This window comes from Danio rerio, chromosome 2 (genome assembly GCF_052040795.2).
Source record: "Danio rerio strain M-AB ecotype USA chromosome 2, GRCz13ab, whole genome shotgun sequence".
Classification (NCBI taxonomy): domain Eukaryota; kingdom Metazoa; phylum Chordata; class Actinopteri; order Cypriniformes; family Danionidae; genus Danio; species Danio rerio.
Genome location: NC_141022.1, coordinates 6276080 through 6300038, shown reverse-complemented (window position 1 = coordinate 6300038; position 23959 = coordinate 6276080). Strand labels below are relative to the sequence as shown.

Here is a 23959-nt window from a genome sequence, read left to right as displayed (position 1 = left end):
ATGAAGTAGTTGGGCACTTAACATCATGTTGGATGCATTGTCGGTCACCAAACACTGCACTTTGGAGGTTATTCCCCACTCAGACATGAGCAAAGTTTTAGCCTCCATGAGATGCTGTGCAGTGTGTGTTTGGTAAAATCTTACAACACCCAATACAACAGTTGCCATCTTTGCTTCAGGTGTTATAAAGTGGCACGTTACACCAAGGTATCCATCCATATTAATGGAGGACCACATATCCGCTGTGAGGCTAACAAATTGTGCCTTCTGTATGTCCCCCATAATCTTCTCCTTGGTGCTGTTGTATTTTTCCATGACCATTGTTTTAAGTGCCTTGCGAGATGGGAGAACATAGCTTGGATCAAGCTTGTTCACAAAGGCCCTGAAACCCATATCTTCCACAATGGTGAAGGGCAGCAGATCCTTCACCACCATGTCTACAAGAGCCTCATCCAGTTCCTTTTGTCTGCCTTAAAAAAGGAATACAACCTACTTTCAGTCAAATATACTTAAGAGATTTAGCCTGAAATAGCTCAAACACACACAAATAATTAATTTTAAATACAGTGTCGTATTTGTCAGGTGTCACATTTAGATATTCACTGTAAAGTTTGTTAATGGGATGTTATATTGCAGGGCTTAGGTTGACGTAAGCTTACGTCTATATGTAAAATAAGAATTTTTTAAACACTGTCTCAACACTTTGTATTCACAATTAGATTTCATTCATTGCATACCTTGCTTAGATGACCCAGCAGTGTGACTAGCAGGTCTAGGTACAGGGCCATCCTCTGCACCACCCAAAATGGCAGGATGAGTGCTCCTCAAATGGCGCATCATGGATGATGTATTATTGCAATAGGCTAGCTGCCTATCACAATACATGCATCTCACTTTATTCGGTGTTTCCAAATGGAAATGCTCCCACACCACAGATGGACGGCATCTCTTGCGTGGAGCATCCATTACTATCTATCTATCTATCTATCTATCTATCTATCTATCTATCTATCTATCTATCTATCTATCTATCTATCTATCTATCTATCTATCTATCTATCTATCTATCTATCTATCTATCTATCTATCTATCTATCTATCTATCTATCTATTTATCTATCTATCTATCTGTCTATCTATCTATCTATCTATCTATCTATCTATCTATCTATCTATCTATCTATCTATGCAATACTATACACTATCTAAATTATGGATATGTATGCCTATATGGTTGTATGTGTATGCCTATGGATGTATATGTATACCTATGTGGATGTATGTGTATGGATGTATATGTATGCCTATAAATGTATCAATGTATCAGCAAATGTATCCTATAACTATTTGTCAGTGTCTATAGCCTGTCTATCAATAAAGTTTTAATGTAGCTTAAATATGCACTATAAATGTCTCTAAATCGCAAAATATCACTCCTCTCACAAAAACCCACGAATTGAACATGAGATAACACCATTTTTATCCTTTTTTTGAAATTAGATTCAGACAGATGTGCGATTGTGATTTGTTTACGACCCTGTCAATCAAACGCTGATTCGGCAGGTATGCCACGTCCCGAAACACTTGGGCCGCCCTGATGCTTTGGATCTCTTTAGCCACGTGACCTGGGTGTTTCGAATCACTTCAGTCACGTGACCCCAGTGTTTCGGATCATGCTTCGGTGCAGTGTTTCGAAACACTTGCGCTTCGGGATCTCGAAACTGTGTCGAAACGTCAGTTTCGCATCAGCCATCCCTAATTGTAATTACATCCAAAGTAAAAGTGTGTAACTACATATGTACTGTATATTTACGTATTAATACACAAATTCTGTTCATGACATACAAAGAAACCAAAGTTTATGTATATTATCTTGGGTGTAATTTAAATGTAATAGCGATATAATTACGATGTAATGACAGTAATTAATATCGTAATTACATGTATACTGTGTATATTTACGTATACAGCTATAAATAACTAAATTCTGTAGATGCAATACGGAACGACAGTACTTTTACACACGTACAAACATGTTTATAAATCAAAATTAAAGTTTGTAATTACATATGACATACATGTGTATTGAGCATATTTAAGTATATAACTATAAATACACACTTTACATGAAATATACAAACATGTAATCATAATGTAGTTACAAAGTAGTTATAAAGAGCCGACATAGTAATTACACCCATGATAAACGTTTGTAGAAACATATTACATATGTACTGTGTATATGTAACTATAACACACAAATACTGTACATGAAATATACAAAAACACATTTGCAATACTATCATATATGTAATTACAACGTTATACCAATGTAGTTACAATGTTATTACATAGTAATTATAATGTAATGACAATTTACTTACATCCAAACTAAAAGTTTGTAATTGCATGTATACTGTGTTTATTTACATATAAATACACAAATACTGTGCTTGAAATATACAGTTAGCTCTGAAAAAGCTATACAGAGGATATTGGCGTTCAGAATACACACAAATATCCCGAAAAACACTGAAAACGTCAATGTTTTGTTAATAAAATAGATGAAGGATGTATTACACAAAATTCCAGTCAATTCCAGTCAATGTAAATATCTTACCCTGCACACATTTCTGATCTTAAATTCCGAATAGTTCACACGACCCCTTCACAATATACTTGTGCCAGCTCTGAGCATTAATATGTTCTCTCTATATTCTGGAATACTAAAATTATAATGGCCTCATTGATCAAACCGTGAAGAACGGCAACATCAGCAGTATACAGGGACGGGAGAATAACGGCTTATGTTACTTGTGCTGTTAAAAAAAGAACTAGATGCTGCTATAAGATCTGTTCTGTTCGGTCGTTTCAAACACAAAGGTCAATTTTAATGACCTCTCAATGCTTTCTACGGGATCTCAATGTACAAAAAGGCTTGAATAGGATGCCGGCATTGTGTAACGGTAAGCCGATAATGGTGGATGTGTCTGTTTGTGCTGTACATGTATGGACTCATTTATCACCAGGAACTGGAATGTTGTGGTTATGAGGAAAGGTGCGGGTTGGGATATTATGTGTCCGAATACGCTGATTCAGCATGTCTGTGGAGTCAAGTGTCTGCTCGCGTCAGAGTAAAACAAGCACAGTTACAGTGCAGAAAAACGTGGCTGTGTCCTTAAGTGACGAGTGCAATGTAAAACAACGATTTATTTGTTAATTGGACTGTTTTTTTTATAATACAGATTGCATCAGTACATTCCCCGGCCACTTTATTAGGTACACCTTACTAGTACCAGGTTGGACCGCCTTTTGCCTTCAGAACTGCCTTAATCCTTCTTGGCAGAGATTCAACAAGGTCCTGGAAATATTCCTCAGAGATTTTGCTCAATACTGAAATATAGCATCACGCAGTTGCTGCAGATTTGTCGGCTGCACATCCATGATGCCAATCTCCACCACATCTCAAAGCGGCTCTATTGGATTGAGTTCTGGTGACTAAGGAGGCCATTTGAGTACAGTGAACTCATTGTCATGTTCAAAAAACCAAATGATTCATGCCTTATGACATGGCGTGTTATCCTGCCGGAAGTAGCCATCAGAAGATGGGTACACTGTGGTCATAAAGGAATGGACATGATCAACAACAATACTCAGGTAGGCGATGTTCAGTTGCTACTATTGGTCCCAAAGTGTGCCAAGAAAATATCTCTGACACCATTACACCACCACCACCAGCCTGAACCATTGATGCAATGCAGAGAGGATCCATGTTTTCGCATTGTAGATGCCCAATCCTGACCCTACAATTCGAATGTCGCTGCAGAAATCGAGACTCATCAGACCAGGCAACATTTTTTCAATCTTCGATTGTCCAATTTTGTTGAGCCTGTGCGAATTGTAGCCTCAGCTTCCTGTTCTTAACTGACAGAAGCGGCACCCGATGTGGTCTTCTGCTGTTGTAGCTCATCCGCCTCAAGGTTGGATGTGTTGTGCGTTCAGAGATGCTCTTCTGCAGACTTCGGTTGTAACGAGTAGATATTTGAGTTTCTGTTGCCTTTCTGTCAGCTGGAACCAGTCTGGCCATTCTCCTCTGACCTCTTGCATCAACAAGACATTTGTGCCCACAGAACTGCCGCTCACTGCATATTCAAACCATTGTCTGTAAACCCTAGAGATGGTTGTGTGTGAAAATCCCAGTAGATCAGCGGTTTCTGAAATACTCAGACCAGCCCGTCTGACACCAACAACCATTCCACGTTCAAAGTCACTTAAATCTCCTTTCTTCCCCATTCTGATGCTCGGTTTGAACTGCAGTAGATCGTCTTGATCATGTCTACATGCTGCCGTGTGATTGGCTGATTAGAAATTTGCGTCAACGAGCAGTTGGACAGGTGTACCTAATAAAGTGGCGGTGAGAGTGAACATAAAAAGGCAATGGTGTAAAATTAAGCATGACGTTTCATCAGTGTGAATCTAGTTAAAGGGATAGTTCACCCAAAAAATCTACGTTTACTCATTATTTACTAACCCTGAATTGGGTCCAAACTTTAATGAGTTTCGTTCTTCTGTTAAACACAAAATAAGATATTGCGAAAAACAACTACTATGGAAGTAAATAGATACAGGCATCCAGCTTTCTTCAAAATATCTCCTTTTTGTCTTAAACAGAATAAAGACAATCATAAAGGTTTGAGTAAATGATGACAGAATATTCAGTGGTGATGCAGTGGTGCAGTGGGTAGTGCTGTCACCTCACAGCAAGAAGGTCGCTGCTTCGAGCCTTGGCTGGGTCAGTTGGCCTTTCTGTGTGGAGTTTGCATGTTCTCCCTGCGTTCGCGTGGGTTTCCTCCGGGTGCTCTGGTTTCCCCCACAGTCCAAAGACATGTACAGGTGAATTGGGTAGGCTAAATTGTCCATAGTGTATGGATGTTTCCCAGAGAAGGGTTGCAGCTGCAAAGGCATCCGCTGTGTAAAACATTTGCTGGATAAGTTGGCAGTTCATTCCACTGTGACCGCCCTGGATTACTAAAGGGACTAAGCCTAAAAGAAAATGAGTCAATATTGTCATTATCGCAATAAATACCACCAAATATCGCCCATCCCTAAATTCAAATATTGAAGTATCTATTAACCCTCACTAAACCCAATGGTGACAAGGAACCCAAACTCCATCAGATGACAGGAATACAGGAACAAATCCTTTGGAGAAATCAGACACAGTCATGTAAATAAAGAAGCAGAGTTACAGTTTAGGAATTGTGCACGATTCTTTATTCACGGGTGAAACAACACAAGCGAGCTACTGTAGTTTATTTTTAAAGGTATGGTACAAATTGCTGGACTAATGTCCTACAATGTATTTTTGTTAGCGACACCCTTAGCATTAGTAATACGTGGGCTTATATTGGATATCTGCCAGTCACTTTCATTCATTCATTTAAAAAAAAAAACTGCCAAATAACATCCACTAATCTTCAGTAGCAGCAAACGATTCAGGGCTGTACGTCAAATATCCTCACATCCAAATCCCTTTTAGACAATTACGCATATCCTACAGCTCAACTCGCTCTGACTGGGCATAATGTACATTCTTTTAATTGCACTTAAGGATATGATTTGAATTCCCTATAGACAGGAAGTGTTTAGCTCCATTTTGACATGATCTTTCGGCATATCTCTGAACAACAAGGCCAGTTATTATTCCAGGTTTTGCATCAGCATTTTTCTGATATAAAATAAACACAATGAGGTGATACATGTATACACAGGAAATGTATTTTCAGTCAACAAAGGTGGAAAAGATGAGAAAAGCAATGTCTGGTTCTATTAATAGTTTCCTGTGTTTTCATTAGGGTTGGATATTGTTTTGGTTATGTCGATACCAGTGCTAAATCGTTATTTTTAAAATGGTACCAAAACCAGTGCCTGAACTGATACGTTTGAGCCACAAAATTATGGTGGACGACTCTAGAAAAATCTTTTTTTAATAGTTTTAATCGAACAATATTTAAGTTATAAGCAAACATCAATTAATATTATATATAATGGCGATGGCGCAGTAGGTAGTGCTGTCGCCTCACAGCAAGAAGGTCGCTGGTTCGAACCTCGGCTCAGTTGGCGTTTCTGTGTGGAGTTTGCATGTTTTCCCTTCCTTCGTGTGGGTTTCCTCCGGGTGCTCCGGTTTCCCCTACAGTCCAAAGACATGCGGTACAGGTGAATTGGGTAAGCTAAATTGTACGTAGTGTATGAGTGTGTGTGTGGATGTTTCCCAGAGATGGGTTGCGGCTGGAAGGGCATCCGCTGCGTAAAAACTTGATGGATAAGTTGGCGGTTCATTCCGCTGTGGCGACCCCGGATTAATAAAGGGACTAAGCCGACAAGAAAATGAATGAATATATATGAATTGTCATTTTCATCGGCTTATCCGGGGCCGGGGCAGCAGTCTTAGGAGATAACTCCAGACTTCCCTCTCCCCAGACACTTCCTCCAGCTCCTCCGGGGGGATCTTGAGGTGTTTGAGTTTCGATACGCTTATTTCATGCGGCTGCTATTTTAAAGAACCAAAGCGAGGCAGCAGTGGGAAGAAGCCCAGAAGTGTAGGATCAGCACTGTAAACATTGCAGCAACATGCTGTGGACTACAAACCTCCAGCTGTTGCCGAGATTTTAAAATGCAGAAATGGTGTAACCATCACTTTAATATTATACAGTAAGTTTAATTTAAACAATTAAAAGCAAATTAGGCATCAAACAACATCACAATTCATGGCTTCAGTTCATGGCACCATTTAAACACCATGGGTACGCTTTCCTGCTTCAGCCTATGAAACCCGGTGAGTGCTAAAACACTGCAGTCCTCTGTAGCACACTCTCGTGTTGTCTGTAATAGTGTTGTCCCGGTACTGAAGTTTTAAAACCGGCTAACATTGAAGCGCAGCGCGAATGACTCGCCTGATCTTCACGGCTGCTTCGCACTCCAGTCTCTGTGTATCTGTGTTTACCGCTCTTCATCCAGTGCAAACACAGATACACAGAGACTGAAGCGCGACGCAGCCATGAAGATGTCGAGGCATCAAGCAGATCGCTCAGTGTGCTTAGTAAACAGCGGTGGGTGAACTGATGACCTTCTCGGCCAATCACAAGCATTTCTGTCGAGCACGTGAACACAATGGCAAATCAGTGCTGTTTTAAGAAAGCCATCAACAGTGCCTATAGCAATCTACAGCAACTATAATGTAGATTTATATTTAGTTTAACAACAAAACACCAGTAAATAGCGCTATTCCGCTTAACCTGCTTTATTGAGCTGAAGTTGCTTTTAAATGTGTGGCTTTGAATCACAGTCCCTCCCCGCCGTCCAAAGATAATATGCTAAGCGGTTAGCATTTTGGCAGATCCCCTACTGCACCTTTAACTCGAGTTTGATAAATGGCATCTACAACGTGTGTTTGGGAAAGAAAACGTTAGCTAACTAGCGGCATTTCCGATTATCCTGAAATCCCTTTCTACTTTCAAAATTCATTCAGAACAGACCTTCGGGTCACTCGGAAGGCGGTGGAATAATATATATGTGTCACTCTATCTTCGCTGATAAGATATACAGCCAAGTACACAACTTTCCTATGCAACTCCCACTGATCCTTCCGGGTTTCTTCCCACCGCAGCCTCGACTTCGCTTTTAAAAATCAGTCTATACCCAACCCTAGTTTTTATATACAGCACTATTTAAAACATTGCCCAGAATATGCTATTCTTAAACAGCTCTTCATCTCAGATGTACCATGATGATGATATGAAATCCACTATACTTTGAACTTCAGACACTGGGTGTGATATTCCACTCAGTAAGGCCAATCTTATAGTCCCTGTTAAATCCAAATGTACAATGTTTGTTTTGCTAGCGCACATTGTTAATCTTTAGGTGAACAATTCATCAGTGCAAGTTAATCCATTGAAAAACAAATGTTTGTTTTGGTATTCGTCAATCAAAGTCTGACCGTTTGCTTCAGCGTTTTAGTGGCGATCGTTCTGTTGACGTCGGTTTGACAGATTCAGCTCACAATATTCTTAACCACAGCCCCTCTTACCGTTAGTTTCCTATAAGGGAATGATGCTCAGAGAAATCCCCGCCACCCACTCAATATTCCGTTTCAGTAGGAAGTACGTCATCGTATTGAAATAAAAGTCTGATCAACTTCCGCATCATGCGGACTTTACAACCGTAGCAGTTCATTTCTTCAAGAAGATGCTCTCTGGTCTGATGTATTCAGATGTAGAGACACAGCTTCAACTTCAGGGAAGTGTCCCACATCAACTATTACAGACAAACAAACCTTGGTTTTCAGAAAAACTTGTCATCAATGCGGAAGTGAGGTCGAGTGACGTCATCAGGGTTGATGAACACGGAGATGGACTTGCCTGGATTCTCGGTCACCAACTGCTGTAGCTTCTTGGCCAGCCGGTCATCTGGCTGCTGGTGATCTGCCAAAGAGGAATCTGCAAGCGGAGAGGGCAGTCCCGAGGAGCTCCCGCAGCGCTGCATCTCCTGCGTCAGTCTGTTGGATGCCTTGGCTTGTTCGATGATGGAGCGCAGGTGCTCGGCTGGATCCGATCGGACCAGCGCTAGCTTACGAGCATGAAACATGGCCGTCTCATCGCACAGATGCTCCAACATGTTGCACTGTGGGATGAAATAGTTAGGACAGGCTTTGTTGACAAGGCAGTGCTGCAGGTCATCGATAAGACCTAGGAGGAAGTATGCAGCATAGTCGTCCTGCGACAAGTAGGTTGCAGGTAGTCGGTCACACGCCCACAACATCATGCTGCGCAAGTAATAAGGACTGATCGCTGTGGGTTGGCCTAGCAGTTTGACAACAATAGCCTTGCATGCCTGGTAAGCTTGCATGAGGCCTGGCGAGATGCATTTTTTTAACTGCACCTCGCTGCGAGCAAAAGAAAGACGCCACTCGTTTTCCCGACAACCAGATGCTGAGCATGCAGGGAGAAGATAAAACCCGCTGATGACCTCCTCCTCTGTTATTTTGCCATCCCAAAAGTGGTTCTCCATCAACCAGCTTTGAGCCACCGCAGGCCAGCCTTTAAACGACACCACGGGAACGATGTCATAAAGCATGCGACTGCTGCCTACTCCTAAAACCATGGACAGCAGCGTGCTGTGACGCTCAACTCTTTCCACCCTTGGGGTACCCCTTTGTGGCTTGCGCTGTAATTCAGCCAGCACCAGTCCCACAGCTTCTTGGAACCAATCAGCAACCATTGTCGGCGAGAAGAAGTAGTTGGTGGTGCCGTTCAAATGGTCAGTCAGGGTGCAGCAGTCCCGCCAACGGTTGATCGTTCCCTCGTCGAAAAGTCGCAAGCTGAGCCAAGAGTGCCCGAGTGCCGAGTGCCGCATGTCCAGCGTGACAGGCTGGTTCCGGTCGTGGAGCTTCAGTGCAGGAACCAGCAACGTGAAGGCCATGTCATAGTCAGAGCCTCGGGTGTAAATGCCAAGCTCATCCACGTCCATGTCGACCACACCTTCTCGAACTCCACCGGACAGCAGTAGGTACTCGTTTGCAACAGGCAACTTTTGGTCCAGTTTTTGCACCATGCCTGGAACACATAAAAGAACATAGAGTAGAGGTCAGAATTATTAGCCCCCCTGTTTATTTTTATCCCTAATTTGTGTTAATTAAAAATAACATTTCTAAACAAAATTGTTTTAAAGGACCATGACACCCCCCACTTTTGGTTCAGGTCCACCTCAGAATTTTTTCAAAAGATGCATCATGGTGGGCGTGGAGCTACGCGAGCAAAGGGCAGGAGTGGGCGTGGCCAGCAGAGCAGGGGAGCAAGCAACTGTTGTTAGTCGGTTGACATAATGAAACACAAACCATGAGGAGATGCATGATTTTATAGTTTACAAAGTTAAAATGCAAAGAAATAAACAGTAATTTAATGCCCTGCTACATTTGTCATTTCATATAGAGATAACCACAATTTATATCATTATAAATATAATCGTGTTCATATAAACACTAAATGAGGACTTCTCCCTCAATCCTCGGGTCTGAATGCAGACTCAGTGCAGCAGGTCTCTATCTATCTCTGTCTATTTTAACCATTAGCCCTGCTGGTAATCTGGAGGATTTAGGCGAACACAGCAGCACGGCGATGTGTCTAAATGTGAACGAACTCCTGATTAAAGACATTGTCCGCCATTGTCCATTTCTCGTACTGCTCTCCTGACAAAAACGCATGCAGCACACACACACTTTTGGCCCTGACAGGATCGTGCAACATGCAACAAACTCCGTGGATCATGGAAACAAACATACACGACCCTTCATGAACGGCTAAATACTGTGTGCCGTGGATCCGCGGACGCGTCTGACCCAGTCATCAACGTAGGATTTCACAGCTGAGCTTGGTACTGGCAGCCAGGTCTGCTTTGTCTTCGGAAAGCACATGCTCTCATGAATATTTAAGAAGCAGACTCATCTCATAGGATAAGAAAACTCCGCTATGAATAATAATGAGAAACGGACGCATCTTCTTTGCACTTGCAGCTCTGCGCTACGTCGCCGATTTTGATCCCACGCCAAAAATCATTTTAAACCCTGAAGCTGAAATTAGCTGATAAAAGCTCAAAATTACCCAATTTTTCCCACAATTAAAGCTAACAGATGCTAACATTGTCGTAACTGATGCTTAACACACACAAATCTGTTAAAATCTCAAAAAAGTACTTGAGGGTTTCGTGAACCTTTAATAACTCATTTCTAATCATTTATTTTGTCATTGCCATGAGGAGAGTACATAATATTTGACTAGATATTTTTTAAGATTAAAAAGGTATTCAGCTTATAGTGCAAGTTAAAGACTTAACTAGGATAATTAGATGGCAAGTTAGGGTAATTAGGCAAGTTATTGTATAATGATGGTTTGTTCTATAGACTATCGAAAAAATATATATTGCTTAAGGGGGCTAATAATTTTGACCTTAAAATGTTTTCAAAAAAATTTAAAACTGCTTTTACTCTAGCCAAAATAAAACAAATCAGACTTTCTCCAGAAGAAAAAATATTATAGGAAATACTGTGAAAATTTCATCATTTGGGAAATATTTAAAAAAGAAAAATAATCATAATTTTAGCTGTATATAAATGTATAATATAACAAGGATTCTTTTAGCTAATAATTTTACAGAAAGGAAGGTCCCACTTCATATTATAGTATTTATAATTATGTGTTATCAAATTCTGTACCATCCCTTACACTGTAACCCAACCTTAAACCTACCCATACCACCAAACTTCTCCCACCCTCTAGAGGACCATTAGTGTTCTGCAATACATTATCAACACAGTAAGTACACTGTATTTATTTTTTGATGTAAGTACCTAGTATGCAAGTTTGACACTCAGTGGTCAAACTAGGTATTGCATTCCTGGATCAAAACAAACGCAAACATAGGTTGCCAGATTGAGGACCAAAAGCAATCTTTTCACGGCAACATGTTTTAACACGTTCGATCATGAACCCGGTTCGAATCCAGCGTCTGATGAACTCATTATTCTTTTTTCCTCCACTACATATCAGATTTTGCCTACTCTTCATCACGAGGAAGACAAGTATGAATAATTAATAAGTGTGTATTATGTTAAGCGCATTTGAGCATCACATATTATGCACATTTATTGAATGAAAATGTTTCCGATTCACGTATGCAAATTCGTCTTTAGATGGCGCCTTTATAGCAATGTGCGTGCAGTCGTAAGCTCTGATTACATTGGGAAAACCGGCGATTGCTGCAAATTGCGCTTTAGTGTTTGGCTGGTCAACCGCATGGTATGGAAACCTTATATACCTGCTGGACATGCGGATGATCTCGTCCCATACAGCTGCCATTGCACGGCTCAAAGATACTTTGTAGAGTGCAATTTAACACGATTGCCTCTAGGAGTCGCCAATGGAAATAAAACAAACACACACACGCAAGAAATGCACGTACGCCAGACATGAAGTTGGCGAAGACCAACGCACATTCTCACGTTCATTTCATAATTAGTAAATGCAAACGTGAGCGGGAAACCTGCCGTACGCAAAGTTTTTGTGCGTACGCAGCGTTGATACATGAGGCCCCAGGTGTGTTGATTAGGGCTGGAAAGCAAGATCTCCGTACACTGTAATAAATATCCGTAAATTAGCAGTTTTCCGTATTTTGTGCTTCATGTTTTTATTTTTTAAATGTTAAATGTGTTTATTTATGCTTTTGAATTACATTATGGAGCCTTGATCTTTCTCCCAACAACTTTTAATCTTGAAAAGTTGTAAAAAGTTAAATTTATTAACATTTTTATTAGTTTAAAGTGATATATTGTCTGGGTTGGTGTTGAATCATACAAAAACCTTGTAATGAACTGCCAGTCCATTTTCCTTTATTTTACAGACTTATTTCCCTCTATATTATTTCTTATAAACTATATTATGTTTCCCAGTGCTGGGTTGCAGCTGGAAAAGTATCCGCTGAGTAAAACATATGCTGGATAAGTTGGCAGTTCATTCCGCTGTGGCGACCCCTGATTGATAAAGGGAGTAAGCCGAAAAGAAAATGAAAGAATGCATATTATTTTACTATTATTATTTACTATTTATTATTATTTACTACTAAAACGTCAATAAAAGTCGCTTTGTTTAACTGTAGAGTTGAATTTTCAACATCAAAAGTCGACAGAGGACAGATTAAGCTCCCATAAAGCAATTCACAAACGTATATAAACAGCTGTAAACTAACAAATAACAAATAGCCCATAAGCACGTACAGTAGGACCCATACTGAGCTACTGCACATGACCAAAGCTCTTCCAGATCACTGCAGACAGCACAGCACTCTCCTTCGGCGCCTATTTCTAGTGGATCAATAAGAGGAACAGAAAGTCGACACCAGCAGTAGGAAAAAGCACCAGGTCGATAAAGGAGGAATGTGACGTCCTTTACAGTTGTTTGTACGCTATTTTATGTGTGTACTGGATTTTATCACCGCTGGTGAGCATGGAGGCAGCGCCGATTTAAGGTTCTCATTCATTCATTTTTGCTTAATCCTGATTTATGAGAGGTCACTACAGTGGAATAAACCGCCAACTATTCCAGCATATGTTTTACGCAGCGGATGCACTTCCAGCCGCAATCCAGTACTGGGAAACACCCATACACTTTCATTCACACACACTCATAAACTACGGCGAATTTAGTTCATCCAATTCACCTATAAGTAGGCCCACACGGAATCTGCGCGCGCAGAATTCCGCAGACTTTCCAGAGATTTTCCGCAGAATTCCGCAGATTTTTAGCCCATTTTTAATTCTGTTTATTTGCTTGAGTAATTGTCTAAATCTAATTTATTCAGTTTTTATTCAGTAATTTATTACCTTTTATTTAATATATTAAGGTTTTAGTTTTGATACTCCGCTGGATACTCCCAAAATAATTCCGCAGAAATCCGCAGATTTCGACCAAAATTCTCCGCAGAAATAGCAAAAAACGTCCGCAGATTTCATCTGGCCCTGCCTATAAGGCATGTCTTTGGACTGTGGGGGAAACCAGAGCACCCGGAGAACATGCAAACTCCACACAGAAATGCCAACTGGCCCAGCCAGGACTCGAACCACAGCATAACCATACCATACCCATTCCTCACCTCCTCGAAATGGCTTTTCTTTACCTCTGGTCGCATGGAATGCCTTTAGGGCGGGGCTATCTGTGATTTAAGGCGGAGCTATCAATCTTTTAATGTGGGGCTATTAGTCCTTTAGGATGCGGATATTAATTCTTTAGGGCAGGGCAGCTGGGGCTATTGTTTTTTAGGGCGGGGCTATCAATCCTTTAGGGCGGGGCTATCAGTCCTTTAGGGCGGGGCTATTATTTCTTTAAAGTGGGGCTATTGTTTTTTTTAGGGCGGGGCTATAAGTGTGTGTCTCATTTTTTCTGTACTTTTTGTCAGGCGTGGTTCAAGCGAATATGCTACAAATCAGTCTGTAAAATATATTTCTATGTTCTCGTCATCAAGCATCTGAAAATATTCTGCAAAAGAGGGTGCCGATGGTGATTCCCATGGACAGTAATCGTCCACAAATCAACACACAAATCAACAAATCAAAAATCTTTCTCCATTCCTCCAACAATCCGATTGGTTCTCAAAGACCAACTTGTTCTGATTTTAGAAACCATTTCAATTGAATGTACGTCACGATAGGAGAGAAAAGGACATCATAACTTTAAAGGGCACCTATGTTGTAAAGTCTAATTTTTAAGCTGTTTGGACAGACATGTGTGTAGGTATAGTGTATAGACCGTCATATTGGGTTAATATAAACACACACAGTGCTTTTTTTTTTCAATTTAGCAACATAAAAACAGTGGACCAATTGGAGCGGTATTCAGACCGACCGCAACTTGACGTAGGAGTGCGGTCCCCCCGCCCACTAAATTGATTGACAGCTTCTTATTAACATGTCTCCATAGTCAAGCGTATAATCATATCAACAAGACAGGATGTGCACAAAGCAACCGGGAATAAAAGGTCTGTTCAGGTAGCTGTGATCATCAATCATCATCACACGTCATCAAGAGTGAGTTTTACAGGTTTAAAATGTTTTAAAAGTGCATGATTGTAATGAATTACAGCGATTTACTTCAGATTTACTTCATCAGCACAGCCGCGTGTCAGAACAATTATAAAAGAAAATGCTTCAATCCAGGTTTGTGGACGTTAAATCAGGTTTAGTTTCTACATTAACATTACAGATATCCATACAGTGGCGAGGCAGTGGCGCAGTGGGTAGTGCTGTTGCCTCACAGCAAGAAGGTCGCTGGTTTGAACCTTGGCTCAGTTGGCGTTTCTGTGTGGAGTTTGCATGTTCTCCCTGCCTTCACGTGGGTTTCCTCCTGGTGCTCTGGTTTCCCCCACTGTCCAAAGACATGCGGTACAGGTGTATGAGTGTGTGTGTGAATGTGTGTGTGGATGTTTCCCAGAGATGGGTTGCGGCTGGAAGGGCATCTGCTGCGTAAAAACTTGCTGGATAAGTTGGCGGTTCATTCTTCTGTGGCGACCCTGGATTAATAAAGGTACTAAGCCGACAAGAAAATGAATGAATGAATATCCATACAGCAGTGGAGATTAACCTGTATCCCATTTAATTAGACTTTTTCAGGTTGTGCTACTGTCCACCAGAGGTCGCATTTCAGTCACGGATGCATGCTTTGTGAGCCTTTCTGACTGAATGAATGAAATAACACGGTTTTCCACCAAGGCAACCCGGGGTGCTGAACTATAATTGGCTAAACTGGCAGTGGGTGGTTTAAAGGGACCAAAACAAAGACAGACGTTCCTGCATGTAACTCACATTTTCAAAGCAGAATATCTGACTTCAGCTTTGTTTTTTAGATAAACAAGAATGTTCACTGAGCATGTTTCTGAAATATCTGCAAACATATAATCGTATTTTTATGTTTTAGAAGAGTCAAAAACTTACACACAGCACCTTTCAAATAAAAGTATGTATAGTTTCTAAACCTATACTTAGTATAATGTAATTTTTGCATCAAATTACATTAATAAAGGGACTAAGCCGAAAAGAAAATGAATGAATGAATGAATGTTTGAATGAATGAATGAATGAATGAATGAACAAATGAATGAATGAATGAATGAATGAATGAATGAATGAATGAATGAATGAATGAAGGAATGAATGAGTTTATGCTTATGTGAGCAGTTTCTAATGCAGTGTTTATAGGTGGGACAGTAAATTTGACATTGCCATTATCAGTCTCACACATCGTTTTTTTCTTTGTTAAAAAAAGTAATGAAAACATGGCCATTGAGTTTTTATTTTGTTTTATTTTAATGACCAAATCTGAATGCAAAAATAATCAATTTGTCATTCTCTCCCATTCACTCCTCTCTAAATTTACCCAACTATAATAATTTCCAAAGCCTGGAAATGTAAAAAAGTGTCTACTCCCGCACACATTCTCTCCTGCGTATATTTCTTCAAATCTGTCTGTCACTGAGATTGCAGCGTCGGTTCTTGTTCCATCTGTCTCATTTACATACACAGACACTGCGGGCCAATCAGACTCCGAGAATCTGAATTGAGGGTGTGTGAATGGCAGTGAGTGAAAGTGTGAGAACAGAAGGAGAGAGCCAGCAGTACATTACTTCTGCCTCAAAGGATATGAGGTTCCCACAATTGCCTGAATGCAGCCTTACACCCGTGTGTTCCTACTTTGGAAATAAAACCCCCAGTCCCAGACAGGCCTATTGATTTGCCACTGAAAACATCCACTAAAGCTTTTTCCGACCACCCTGTGTGCGTCTAATATTTTTAGTTATGGTAAAAATGACAAAACAAATTCAGGTTTGTTCTAAATTAAAAGTTCTTGATATTACATTAATTGCACAACGGAACTCAGCAATTACTTTACTCAGTGTTTGATTAATTAAAATAAAGTTTTTCCTATACTTTTTTCTTCTAAAGAAAGTCCTATTTCTGTTTGACTGGAATAAAAGCAGTTTTGAAACCATTTTTAAGATCAGTATTATTTATCATGTTCAAAGATCCGGTGAAGTGCTTTGAAATGTGCTTTTATTTTGTATGTTTGATGCATGATGTAATCTCAACTGAAACAAGCAAACAGAGCAGGACATAAAGTAGCTTCTGCCCTTTAAAAAAAACAGCCAATAGCGGTATGTTTTGAAAGGCAATTGAGAAGGGGACAGAGCATGTCAGGCACTAAAAAGCATTTGATTGGTCAAAATGATAAAAAACTTGATGAGAAACTGAAGCTGATTAATTTAGGTGGAAGTGACAAACTGCAAGCTTTGGATGTTTATATCTTCTAAATGCAAATTCTGTCACTGATTCGTGCAACACTAGCTTATTGATAACCTTCAAAGTAAACGAATTGAAAGTGTGTGCACAAGCCAGGAGAATGAAAACAAAGGAAGTGCCGTTTTTAAAAACACAGCTGAAACATTACACCATAATAATATATACATATAATAACAAGTCATAGTCAACCCAAGCTCAAACAAACGTTGTCGTTGTCGTAGTTGTTTACAAGGCCGTCTAAAGCGCGAACAGTTTCACTTTCTCGTGTGCGCTCGCTGTGCATCTATATTTGAAATAACAAACTTCTTGAGGTGATGATAATAACGTGCGCGTGATTATTGAAGTGCTTCTGACATCCAATCCTTTCAGAAACAGACAAACGGAAGAGTAAAAAATAAAAAAAACAAAGAAGAAGCCGGAAAAATCAAAGGAGCAAATGATTGTTTCAGCAGCTTAAAAGATGAACAAACTGCATGTTTAACTATCATCATCACCTTCTGGACTATATGAACTGTGAATGACGGAAATACTTTCTAACAGTGGTTACGTGTGCTGGTGAAGATTAAAGATACAGATGAGAGGTTTGCACAGACTGTGGGCTATATTTCGTGTTGTTTTGAACCCAAATAAGGACTAAATGTATGCTGTGTGTAGCTTTTCTGTAATTGGTAACATATTGGACACTGTAAGGGTCTGTATGTGTTTATATATGTTTTATATAATTATATGTTTATATGTTTTATATAACTGCAGACCTTACAGTAGACCAGAGGTTCCCAAAGTGGGGGTCGGGACCCCCCGAGAGGTCGCGTGACAATGAAGGGGGGGTCGCCTGGTGATTTTTAAAAATCAATTAATTTTTATTAAACCTTAAGACTTACTGTATTTTATCAATAACCTACTGAAGAGAAAAAAAATAGTCGTTTATAGTTACTATAAACTATATAGTTACTATTGTAGCTTATAGTTACTAGTTCTATTGGATTGCGACTTCTCGGGTAATTACATTATACTAAAGACACAGCAATACTGTCAGATGCAGCAGATTTTGTAACACCAGGTTAAACTTTCTAGCCCATTTACAGCACTGACATACATAAAAAAACAAAGAATAGACTTGGGTCAATTGATGTGTTTGTGCGCGTCGTTGCATACAAGGTTTCTGTATTTATAACCACCACCTCAGAGAATACTGGGGGTCACGAGTCACTGGCGTTGTCATTTTGGGGGTCGCGGGCTGAAAAGTTTGGGAACCCCTGCAGTAGACTATCATTGATCTGCAGTTATAATCGAATCATGTTCATAGAAAGGTTAGTATTGAACATTTATACACAAGTATTTATGTGCATAAAGCATCTGTTTTGTAAGAAGTGCTTCTCATATACTGTTGTTGACCTGTACAGCTTTACTTTGACAATTCCTCGAGTGAGAATGACGTTGACTGCAACTTTCTGACGTATACCACGCCTAACAAAAGGGTACCATGGGTGTGACTGCGCAAGCGACAGCAAGAACCGGGGCGGTGGGGGGTTTATCGTGGACGAAAGTGAGGAGATGTCATGGACACCACCCTCTCTATTCTGCTGCCCTAGGCAACCACCTGCGCTGCCTCTATGGAAGCCCTGGCCGTGACTGTACCACATGTCTTTGGACTGTGGGGGAAACCGGAGCACCCGGAGGAAACCCACGTGAACACGGGGAGAACATGCAAACTCCACACAGAAATACCAACTCACTCAACCAAGGCTCGAACCAGCGACCTTCTTGCTGTGAGGCAAACGTGCTACCCACTGCGCCACTGCTACGCCCTGTTTTGTTTTCATATTTAAAATATTTATATTTATTTAATATGTATTATTCCTTTAGATTATTATAAAATTTCATTATTTATTATTCTTTATTTTTCTAAACTAAAAGTCCTTCTTGGCTAAAATGTAAAAAACTTTCATTTTAAAATGTTTATAGTCTATTTAGATTTATAAATAGTGGAATTTAAATAGTATGGAGTGAATTGATTAATTTTCTAATCGTGTTTAATTTCAGACATTCATTCATTTTCTTTTCTGCCCTTTATTAATCTGGGGTCGCCACAGCGGAATGAACCGCCAACTTATCTAATACATGTTTTTATGCCGCGGATGCCCTTCCAGCTGCAACCCATCTCTGGGAAACATCCATAGACACTCATTCACACTCATGCACTACGGACAATTTAGCCTACCCAATTCACCTGTACTGCATGTCTTTGGTCTGTGGGGGAAACCGGAGCACCTGGAGGAAACCCACGCGAATAAAGGGAATTTCAGACATAGTAATAAAAAAAATAATTAAAAAAATTAAAAATAAATAAATAAATATATATATATATATATATATATATATATATATATATATATATATATATATATATATATATATATATATATATATTTAAAAGCAATTCGAATTATGTCATTAAAAATAAGTAATTAATTTCTTGTCGTTATTAACGATTAGTACAGCTACTGTATGTCTGCTCTGTCCATGCACATTACCGTTTTCGACCTTTCTTTTTTTAAACGTGGACATACTTTTTTTTAAACGTGGACATAATCATTCTGATCCCTTCAAACATTAGATTAGGGACATGCATTCATCTGGCTGACGTGGATTTATTATTCCGCGAGAGGTCAAGCATAAAGCGGCTTAAAGAACAGACCCAAATGGAGTCAGTGGTTGGATAATATAAGATAGCGCTGAGATCTTTAGCTAAAGCGCAAAACAGCACAGCAGTGATGCTAACAAACCTTAATGATGCAATGAAACTGAAACTTCCTCGTGAGATTTGAGTTTCCTTATTCTGTTGAACACAAAAGAAGACGTTTTGAAGAATGCTGATGACTTCCATTATAGGAAAACAATGCTATGGGAGTCAATTGGTACCATCGATCAGCATTTTTCAAAATATCTTCTTTTGTGTTTGACGGAAGGAACTCAAATAGTTTTTGAACAAGTAATCGATGACAGAATTTTCATATTTGGGTGAACTACCCCTTTAAGAACGTAGATCAGTATGTAAATCTATCTATATTATATCTAAAACCTCTTATATACAGTAATAACCACAACATATCGATATGAAATTTAAAATACACCAATCAATAGTAGATTGATATAGATGTAAGTCTAAATAGGAGATATTGATGATATTGATACAGATAGAATACAGATATAGATGATAATGATATAAATAAAAGTCTAAATAGGAAATGTAGATGATATTGATATAGGTAAAATATTGATGATAGAATATGGATAATATTAATATAAATATAAGTCTAAATAGGAGATGCAGATGATTTTGAAACAGATATATTGATGAGAGATTTTAGATGATATTAATATGATAATTATATAGATAGATGTCTAAATAAGAGATATAGATGATATTGATTTAAATAGAAGGAGAGGTAGATATTGATATAGATAAAAGATTGATGATAGAATATAGATGATATTGATATAGATAGAAGCCTTAATAGGGGATATAGATGATATTGATTTAAATATAATATTAATAATAGAATATATATTATATTGATATAAATAGAAGCCTAAATAGGACATATTGATGATATTGGTACTGATAGATTTACTGATATAAATGATATTGAGATAAATAAAAGTCTAAATAGGATATATAGATGGTATTGACAGAGATAAAATACTGATATAGGTGATATTGATATAAATAGATCCATAAATAGGAGATACAGATGATATTAACACAGATACAAAATTGATAATAAAATATTGATGATATTAATGTAGATAGAAGTCTAAATAGGAGATATACAGTAGATGATATTGATATAGGCATAGACAGAATATTGATGATAGAATATAGATGATATTGATATAAATAGAAGTCTAAATAGGAGATATAGATATTGATTTAGAATATTAATGATAGAATATAGATGACATTAATATAAATAGAAGTGTAAATAGGATATATAGATGATATTGATATAGAATATTGATGGTAAAATATTGATGATACTGATATAATAGAAGCCTAAATAGGAGCTATAGATGATATTGATATAAAATATTGATGGTAAAATATTGATGATATTGATATAAAATATTGATGGTAAAATATTGATGATATTGATATAATGGAGGCCTAAATAGGAGATGTAGATGATATTAAAACAGATAGAACATTGATGAGAGATTTTAGATGATATTAATATGATAATGATATAGATAGATGTCTAAATAAGAGATATAGATGATATTGATTTAAATACAAGGAGAGGTAGATATTGATAAAAGATTGATGATAGAATATAGATAATATAGATATACGTCTAAATAGGAGATATAGATGATATTGATTTAAATATGATATTAATAATAGAATATAGGTTATATTTATATAAATAGAAGCCTAAATAGGACATATTGATGATATTGGCACTGATAGATTTACTGATATAAATGATATTGAGATAAATAAAAGTGTAAATAGGAAATATAGATGGTATTGACAGAGATAAAATACTGATATAGATGATATTGATATAAATAGATCCATAAATAGGAGATACCGATGATATTAACACAGATACAACATTGATAATAAAATATTGATGATATTAATGTAGATAGAAGTCTAAATAGGAGATATACAGTAGATGATATTGATATAGGCATAGACAGAATATTGATGATAGAATATAGATGATATTAATATAAATAGAAGTCTAAATAGGAGATATAGATATTGATTTAGAATATTAATGATAGAATATTGATGATATTGATATAGATAGAAGCCTAAATAGGAGATATAGATGATATTGATATAAAATATTGATGGTAAAATATTGATGATATTGATATAAAAGAAGTCTAAATAGGAGATATTGATGATATTGATACAGATAGAATATTGATGATAGAATATAGATAATATTGATGAAGTCTAAATAGGAGATATTGATAGTATTGATACAGATAGAAGTCTAAATAGGAGATATACAGTAGATGATATTGATATAGGCATAGACAGAATATTGATGATAGAATAAATACAATATTGATATAAATAGAAGTCTAAATAGGAGATATAGATATTGATTTAGAATATTAATGATAGAATATTGATGATATCAATATAGATAGAAGCCTAAATAGGAGATACAGATGAAATTTGTACAGATACAATATTAATAATAGAATATAGATGATATTTTTAAAGATAGATGTCTAAATAGGAGATACAGATGATATTGATATAGAGTATTGATGGTAAAATATTGATGATAATGATATAATAGAAGTCTAAATAGGAGATATTGATGATATTGATACAGATAGAATATTGATGATAGAATATAGATAATATTAATGAAGTCTAAATAGGAGATATTGATAGTATTGATACAGATAGAAGTCTAAATAGGAGATGCAGATTATATTGATATAGAATATTGATGATAGAATATAGATGATATTGATATTATATCCATGTACATATCCAAGGGCTGTTGCAATAATAAATGGACATTAAATTGAGGGTGTTTCTGGCCAAATTCTTTTTAATCTTACTCACTTTTTAACTTGCTGCTAGGAAATGCACTTGCCACTTTATACGCTTGGATATGTATATATATATATATATATATATATATATATATATATATATATATATATATATATATATATATATATATATATATATATATAATGTTTATGATAGATTATAGATAATATTGATGAAGTCTAAATAAAAGATATAGATGATATTGATATAGACAAAAATCTAAATAGAAGATATAGATGGTATTAATACAGATACAATATTGATGATATAGACGATATTAATGTAGATAGAAGTCTAAATATAGCCTAAATACAATTCTTTCTCTGTTTTATTTTAATAGTATGAAAACATTATTTAATGAATATAAGCTAAACATTAAGTGAATAACAGAGATTTTTTTTTTTACTAGAAATAATAACAAAATTGAAGGTGCTGTTCCGCTGGAAGGGCATTCGCCGCGTAAAATAGTTGGCGGTTCATTCCGTTGTGGCGACGCCTGATTAAAAAAGGCGACTACGCTGATGGAAAAATGAATGAAGGTGCCGTTACCGAGCATGGAGAAGATGAAATCCTTGGCGGTGTGTATTTCCAGCGCCCTCTGGTCATCGTACTCTCGCTGGTCTTGTTTACTGAATTCATGGATGAGTCTGTTGAGCTCCTCTATCTTCACCCCGGACCTGAAGTCCAGCTCGTGGCAGCACCACAGCTTGTGGCCGTTGTTTAAGCCGCCCGGTCCCGGTGTCGCGGTCGGACTGTTTCCCAGACTGCTGCTAACGGATCCGGTGCGGCTGCTCGGTGCTGGAGCCGCCATCTTCACGCCAAGAGGAGCCGTCAGGGATGCGACCGACCGACGACGATTCTCATGGTTTCCCCTCCTTTTTTTAGTACATCAGGTGGTCTTTGAATGGATCCGTGATGTCATGATGCCATCCACATGTAGCGCACATTTACTCTTGTTGCACGACAGTCCATTGCGATATGAATAAATCGTGATATCCGTTTGTATTGTATGCAGACGTTTGTGAATCATGCAGCCACGGGAATATTAAAGTGGGTGTGTGACCGTGTGTGAGAGAGAAAGAGGGGAGGACATTATTGTAAAATCATATATGTTTACTCATTTATTTCAATATTTGCATATTTATTTATTTATTTATTCATAAATAATTTTATAGATTTATTTACTTATTTATTTATATATTTGCATATTTATTTATTTATGCAGGAATTTGTGCATTTATTTACTCATTTATTTATATATTTGCGTATTAATTTATTTATGCAGGAATTTGTGGATTTATTTACTCATTTATTTATTTACATTTGTCTATTTATTTATTTATTGATTGACTGATTGATTTATTGATTTATGCAGGAATTTGTGGATGTATTTACTCATTTATTTTTATAGCTGTGTATTTATTTATTCATTTATGCAGGAATTTGTGCATTTATTTACTCATTTATTT

General features: G+C 37.7%; 2 protein-coding genes across 2 annotated transcripts in view; both read right to left on the bottom strand.

Moving 5' to 3' along the window:
* The window catches only part of il20rb (interleukin 20 receptor subunit beta), a 203216-nt gene that overhangs the window by 136692 nt on the left and 42565 nt on the right, over positions 1-23959 (bottom strand). The window lies entirely within an intron of this gene.
* mb21d2 (Mab-21 domain containing 2) lies at positions 5252-23367 on the bottom strand. Its single transcript, XM_087240420.1, has 2 exons — positions 23040-23367; positions 5252-9614 (listed from the first exon to the last, which is right to left on the bottom strand). The coding sequence occupies exons 1-2, from the start codon at positions 23299-23301 to the stop codon at positions 8344-8346; spliced, it is 1533 nt and encodes a 510-aa protein (XP_087096546.1). The 5' UTR covers positions 23302-23367; the 3' UTR covers positions 5252-8343.